General features: G+C 45.3%; 1 protein-coding gene and 1 pseudogene across 1 annotated transcript; both read right to left on the reverse strand.

The window, feature by feature from the left end:
• Positions 1 to 229: 229 nt before the first annotated feature.
• On the reverse strand, positions 230 to 2,111 carry LOC103999667 (transcription factor MYB119-like). Its single transcript, XM_009421477.2, has 3 exons — positions 1,540 to 2,111; positions 1,326 to 1,452; positions 230 to 1,137 (listed from the first exon to the last, which is right to left on the reverse strand). The coding sequence occupies exons 1-3, from the start codon at positions 2,064 to 2,066 to the stop codon at positions 343 to 345; spliced, it is 1,449 nt and encodes a 482-aa protein (XP_009419752.2). The 5' UTR covers positions 2,067 to 2,111; the 3' UTR covers positions 230 to 342.
• A 249-nt stretch (positions 2,112 to 2,360) lies between these two features.
• Positions 2,361 to 3,529, reverse strand: LOC135650606 (uncharacterized; annotated as a pseudogene).
• Positions 3,530 to 7,220: the final 3,691 nt, after the last annotated feature.

Below are 7,220 nucleotides of genomic sequence, written 5' to 3' on the forward strand. Positions count from 1 at the left end.
ATTATACCATCCTAGGTAGATTTTATTGAATTATATATATATATATATATATATATAATAGAAATAAAAATTAAATAGTAAAACTAATATTATTTTTTAAGAAATAAAAATTAGAGAGCACAGAAATGATAAGGTCACACTAATCATAATTAAAGTGCTGTGAGTCGAGACAACGGCGTGCATAAAACACCAAAGAAATGCTCTCTAACAGTCTTTGTCCTGTGCGGAATTTACATGACGAATCGACCGACTCGTACTGTCTTGTTTTGGAAGGTTATGTCACGTCTGTACTGCTGGCGCACGCTCCCTGCATGCACGTAACTCCACCTGTTGTGCGGCATCTCAAGGATGAGTGGAGAAGACTTGACCGACTCGGCATTCAAAAGCAGAGCTCGGATTGGTGTTCAAAGGTGTGCTGTTGCAGCTGCTGCTGCTACGGGAGGAAGAGAACTGTAGGGACAACATCTCCACCAGATCCAAATCCCTCTTGCTACTCCAAGAAGCCTGAGCTTTCAGATCATCCATGCCGACCAGCACGCCAGTTGACGAACCTGGAGCTCCGTTTAGGAGATAGGGCGGATGTAGATGACTGCTGCCATTGGAGTCGCTGAGGTTGCCGCTGCTGCCGAATACTTGAGCTGGAGCATCGCGAATGGGAAGGAAGTCGAAGTCGTCTTCGTCGTTAAAGATCAGAACATGGAGCGAGTCATGCATGCAAGGATCATGGGTTTCTTCCTCTCCCTGATCCGGAATTTTCTGCATGTACGGGAAGATATCCTCCGCCGCACTGCTTGTGGAGTTGTGAGCCGATGAGGGGTTCTGCGTCCCCGGATAAGCGACATGATCTAACTGGTTTGACATGGTCGATGGTGATGTCTTGGTGCTGCATGTTTTGCTCAAGTCGAAGGTCTTACTCCGGATGTAGTCTTGCAGAATGGAGGGAGGACATCTTCCACCCTTTGGTGTCTTCCGTTTGCTCCTCTTGACGTTTAGCCTCCTTTTGGTGGCGTTCCAGTGGTTCTTAATGGAGTTCTCGGATCTGCCTGGCATGTGCTTTGCGATCTCAGCCCATCTGTTTCCATACTTCATGTGAGCTTCTACAAGTCGCCGCTCCTCTTCCTCCGTCCACATATCCTTCTGCAGACACAACATCGGCAAACACCTAACATGATGAAGAAGACAGACGAGATGTTATCATGCATTTATGAAATCAGAGAGACGAGATGTTCCCAAAACTTTGTAGTGGCAGCGAAAAGAATAAGCATGAGACACCCGCAGAGGCTCCGAGAGAGAGAGAGAGAGAGAGAGAGAGAGAGAGAGAGAACCTTGATGTCAGGGCGCAGATGATTGTGCCATCTTTCTCTACACTGCTTGCCAATCCTACCAACCAAGTTCTTAGCGATATAAGACCATTTCCTGACGCCATGTTGCTTCACCAATCCAACCAGCAAACTGCGACACAAACAAACAGAGCCTGGAAGTCCGTTCGATGATCTCATATACTGCTCTAAACCAATGGATCAATATAAATCTCATTACCTATCCTCCTCAGCTGTCCACTGCCCTTTAACGACGTTTGCCGCCGCAGCGTCACCATTGGAAGACGATGAGCTGCTTCGCGGCTGCTGTCGTTCTCTACATGCCTCTCTTTTCACCACCTTATTCTCGCAGCTACCACTGCCAAGATCGGCATAAAAGCTGGAATCATTCAGTAGAATACCGTCAGGAAGAGTACCTATTGTACCGTCCGCATGATGGTGTGCCCATGGCTCCTCTCTATAAGAACCAGAAAGAACGTTTCCCAAAGGCATCAAAGGAGGCGGCGGCCAAGACTTCCCTCCAAAGCCATCTCGACCACCAGCTGCTGCTTCCATGTCAAGGAAGAGGGAGAGGAAGAAAGGGTTTGTGGAAGACATCGGGGTGGGAACGGGGGAGGAGGGAGGAAGACAATGGGGAAGGCTACAGTTACGCAAGAAACGAGGATTCATTGCCTTTGGGCCATTGCCACCATAAGTAACCATTAGCAGCAGTAATGAGCCGAACACGGCCGTCGATCCAGCACGCATCGGACGGCTGTGGAGGCGCCATGGCTCGTAACGCTTCAGCTCCTCTCTCATATCTGTCGACTCAGATTACGTGTATTTCCAGAATGCCCCTCCTCCTCGGAGTTCTCCAGCAAGTACGTAGATTAATCCTTGTTATTAATGGTCATTAAATTGGATGATTAATGATTGCCAAATCTAATTCCGATTCTAAAGATTCTCCAAATGTTATCATCACCGGCACCTATATCCTCGTGTCTGTTTTGAGGTTTTGGTGGCTTTAAGGTGGGAGGCGACGTATTCCAATTGCGAAATGGCTCACTCGTTTTGCTTCGAGCCAAAACACAAAACAAAATTCAAACCGGACCGGGCCGGTTCACCTCTTTTGCTCGGATCAAGTTCACGTGGTCCGTGTGACATGGCTGGTAGACCGGTTTCTCGGGCGGGCCATAGATCTCGTCGATAGCAGGTGTCCTCCACGCCGGTGCTCCACAAGAAATGGGCGTAGCTGGCGGCGTGGACGGTGTTGATCGAGGACAACTTCTTGATGGAGGAGAGATCGTGATGGTTCTGGTGACGGTCTTCCACCACGAATACCGTATCGACCATCGACTGGGTCGGTGGGTTTGGTGCGGCCAGGGCGGCGGCGTCGAGGTGACCCATGGAGAAGACGGTGAAGTTGGCCAGCAGGAGCATGAGCGTCGGGGTGCAGGAGAAAACCTGCTGGAAGAGCCAGACGGAGGAGGAGTTCATCTCCCGCGTCACCGGTGATAGAATCCCCTGGAGGTCCTCTCTGAAGAGCACCTCCCGCATCTGGAGTGTTTAGCTCTGGAGCTCGCGGATCATGAAAACCATGGACGAGAAGGCCCGCTTCACGGAGCAGCAGGCCAACTCGCGCGCATCCGGGAGCCACCCGTCCTCCCACCGCTTCTTCCGCTTTATGATACGCAGCGAGAGCGGCAGCTCCACGCTCGCCGGCACGATCTGGTCGAGCCAGACCAGCGGCGGCTCCGGCTGGATGGGGAGCCACGGCGGCTCCTGCTTCCCCGACAAGGGCAGAGGAGAAGGCGCCAAGCTTGAATCGGAGCAAAACGACGAACAGGAAACCACTGCATCACCTAGCTCCTTCGCTCCTCCTCGACTCGCAACCTGTCACCGGGTCCTCGCTGCCATCTTCTCGTTGCCGTTGGAGCTCCAGGGATAGTTCCTCGAACCTCCACCAGCTGCAACGCTCTCTGGTGATAGACAGTTAATATTTCCTCAACTGCATTAGAAAATTTCGCTGGACAGTTGAGGAAAATCTTCTCTTCCCTTATGTATAAATAAAATATTGTATTCATTTATTTAGTGTGTACTTTTATCATTATAATTCAACTTATCAAAGCCTCTTGTCTCAGAGCAAGGTTTATCATTCCTCACTGACCGTTCCTCCTTCCTCCAAGCCATTCTTTCAATGAATTCAACTCCGGAGCTATTGTCAAATTCATTGTCAGGCTCTGAGCCTCTTGCCTAAAGTAAGCTCCATTCTTACTGGCCTAACGACCGCACTCACTCCATACCGAACTCTACCACCTCCCGAGAAAGAACCTCGATACAACTGTAAGGTTTTATCGTAAAAGAAATGAAAAAAATAAAAGAAAAGAGGACGATCATTTTGAGGGGATCGGCCTCCTTGATCACTTCGAGGGGATCGGCCTCGAGAGAATCGGCCTCCTAGGGTTTATCAACAGATTGAAATAATATTTCATTGATTGATTGTTTGATATAAAGAAAGGGTTACATCATTATTTATAGAGTTCCACCAAGAATCCACAGACTTGGACTCTTAATAATAATTAAATATTAAATAAACTTCTACCTAACTCTAACTAAACTAAACAGACTCAATAAACAACTGAACTAAAGCTCAGAAAAAGGGTCTTAATAATTCCTCCCTCTTCAAATCAGCCTTGTCTTCAAGGCTGAGCAGCATCAAACTCGAGAAGCTTCTCTTTCAGCACTTCAGTCATAGACTATTTGCAACGTATCACAATCCGTTGATCAAGTAAGTATGGTCTCCACTTTTTGATAGTGTAAGCAACAAGTCGGTCTTTCATTGTAGTAATCGTTGCAAGAAACTTCTGGCCCTATATAATTAATTTTATCTTTGAATTTTTGCTCAAAAGTTAAAATATGTCCATCAATGATTTTTACTTTGAATTTGTCACAACCTTCAACGTGGTAAGCTAATCGAGCTACAACTTTCCTTTCCATAAAATTATTAATGCTACCAGTATCAATCAAAACTATAACATGCTGATGTTCTAGGGTTCTGCCAACTTCCATAGTTTACGGGTTAGAGAAGTCGGCTAATACATGTATTATATGTATGGTAGGTCCAACATCTTTATTAGAATTTATACCTTTATGTTCGGAGTTCATATTAGTAGCTTTCAGTTCCTCTCCAATTGGTTCAATCATTAGAAGTTGCCCTTGTTTACATCGGTGCTCCATACTTCACTTTTCATCTTTGTATAAACCCCTTGCTGATCTTTCCTTGCTAATTTTTTTCTCATGTAGATGTACAAATGAGATCGCAGCTATCATAGTGCGAGGTTAATGAGCCTTAACTTCACACCGGATCTCTGGAATAAGCCCTTCAATAAATGTACCCAGAAGTTATCGCTTTGACCAATCTCTAGCTTGATTTGACAATCTTTCAAACCTACTCTGATATTCCAACACTATAGAAATCTAACGAATTTTGATGAGCTAGCAATCAACATTCTCATATTCAGATGGGCCAAAGTGAACAAGAAGCCCTCTTTTGAACTGCTCCCACGAAGGAACTCCGTGGTAAGTTTCATACTAATCGTACCATCGGATTACATCTCCATTGAGCTGGATTGAGGCCACTTCTACCTTGGATTCTTCAGGGGTTTTGTGAAAATGAAAAAAAATTTCTGCCCTAGAGATCCAACTGGTCGGATCTCCATCTTCCCATCTCGAAAATTCCACCTTCATTTGTGAGTAGTTTGTGTCATAATCTTGGGGCCCTTTTCTTGTATTTTTAAATCTGTGCAACATAGAACTTGAGCCCCCATCTTATTGAAATTTGCTGAGGCTCTCCAATATGCTCTTTTTGAAATTATTAAGTGTTTCTTGCAGCCGATTCTTAATTCTGATTTTCAATACTTTCATTTATGTTTTCACTGAGTTATCGGTGGCCATTACGTAAGATTACAAATCTGTAATCCCTAGTTCTTGTTTCTGATGTCTGGTCAAGGGCATCAAAATTGTCGATGCGAAGCTGTCGAGGAAGCAGACATCGAGGGTAGTGCTGCGGTCACGGTGTTGGAGGAAGAGTTGTTACCCTATTTCTGTCGTTGTGTAGGGTATGAGCGTCGAGGGCTGGAAGGCGACTACGTCGGTGTGGTTGCAGCTGTGTGGGGTGAGAGCACCGGTGGCTGCAATGGTGTAGATGGAAGGCAGCATTGCTTTATCTCTATTGCACTGCAGAAGGAGGCGCTAGTGACGTCGAGGGATCGCATGCGGTTGAGAAAATGACGGTGGCTACGACAGTCGTGGTTGCCTTGTTTTGATCACCGTGAGGAGGGATGGTCGAGCAACTGCAGCTATGACCCAAGGGGAGGCAGCGATGGTGGCATGGCTGGGGGCAGTGTCGTCGACGGTAGAAGCAATGAGGGGTTTGGTCTACTGGTCGGGAAACAGCGGCGAGGGAGGGCGGCGTTGAAGCGGTCAAGGTTGAAAAGAGGAGTCGGTGTGTGTGTTGCCGGGTTTGAGGCAGGGCCTCATAAGAACTTTCTGCGGTTGTAGTGTGTACGACTAGAGGGCGGCTGCGGCAGTGGTGGTCACTGGCCGGAGTGTAGTGGCGATGGTGGTCGCTAGCCGAAAGCAAAGGAAGCGATGGTGGAATGGTTGGAAACAGGAAACAATGCTCCGTTTCTGTTGCTGCGAGAAGGGAAGGTTGCTGCCGGGGTTGAGAGGCAGTAGTGTGTTAGGACTCCAGCTAGGAGAGTCCTAATTGAGAAGGGTATTCATGTAAAACCTACCTAAGCCGACCTCTATTAAAGAGGTGAAGAGGTCGGCTAGGGTTAGGAGGTTGTTTCTTGGTGAAGAATTAGGAGTTGTAAAGGAATAGGAGACTTGAGTATGAGTCATATTAGGAGTTGTTCTTCGAGAAGCATTAGGAGTTGTAAAGGAATATGAGTCTTGAGTAGGAGTTCTATTAGGAGTTAGAGTTTAGAAGCCCTATAAATAGCCATGTATTTCTCCTCATTTGATAAGCAATAGATGAATATTTTCTGCAGCCTTTGAGCAGCAATTTAGAGGAAGGGACCCCTATAGAGTTCCAAGGAGGCCGATCCCCTAAAGAGATCAACCCCAAGCTTAAAATCTACAAGAGTTCTAACACCTGATATCATTGCATCATTCTTGCTATCTCGTTGCCCTTCCATAGCTATCCATCAGCCCTTCACGACCGTCCAAAGTAATTCCCACAATTACTTAAAAAATCATCGCCAAATTCCCCCGTCATCTCTACCACTGCGGATCATCCTTTGATCTCCCCATGAATTATAATAGGTTATGGTTTCTTACCTTACTGCTACTGCAATTTAGTTATCCTTATTCAAAAATCTAAAAAAAAAATATTCCTTGCTGCATAAACTTTTTATCACAAAGTTTTCATCTCTACGATGAAAGATACATTGTAGAATTCCAACGGCATAGCACAGTTTGTTTGATCTTGCTACTGTGTTTTTTTTGTCCAAATCTCTACAAAATTTTTATGACAGCTTTGACATTCCTAACAATAGATTTTCCTTTGGTTTCATCAAAAAAATTTCAATATAAACTACTGATCTTTTATATCCAATCTGCTACACTTGAACATCTGTGCTGTAAAAAATTACAACCGCATATTGTTGCCTTAACCGATCTATTTATAATCCTTTTTGAATGAAATTTCTTATACACTTCATAGATTATCTTGGCTTTCAACTAAGACTGATCTATTGAGGAATTCATCTCTAAAAATGTTCTTGTATTGCTGTAAATTTTTGTCGTAAACCGTTGAAATTTTTTGACAAGAATTCTGCTATCGCAACTTGCACCAATTTTCTTGCTATTATACTGCCAAAATTTTCTTAATTAAATTGGTCATCCTTGCTGTCATAT

This window comes from Musa acuminata, chromosome BXJ3-10, assembly GCF_036884655.1.
Source record: "Musa acuminata AAA Group cultivar baxijiao chromosome BXJ3-10, Cavendish_Baxijiao_AAA, whole genome shotgun sequence".
Lineage (NCBI taxonomy): Eukaryota > Viridiplantae > Streptophyta > Magnoliopsida > Zingiberales > Musaceae > Musa > Musa acuminata.

Coding starts and splice junctions, on each gene's coding strand:
- LOC103999667 (XM_009421477.2), bottom strand. CDS start 2,066: ATGCGTGCTGGATCGACGGCCGTGTTCGGCTCATTACTGCTGCTAATG. Junction 1,453..1,539: donor TGGACAGCTGAGGAGGATAG/GTAATGAGATTT, acceptor TTTGTGTCGCAG/TTTGCTGGTTGGATTGGTGA. Junction 1,138..1,325: donor ATCTGCGCCCTGACATCAAG/GTTCTCTCTCTC, acceptor TTGTGTCTGCAG/AAGGATATGTGGACGGAGGA.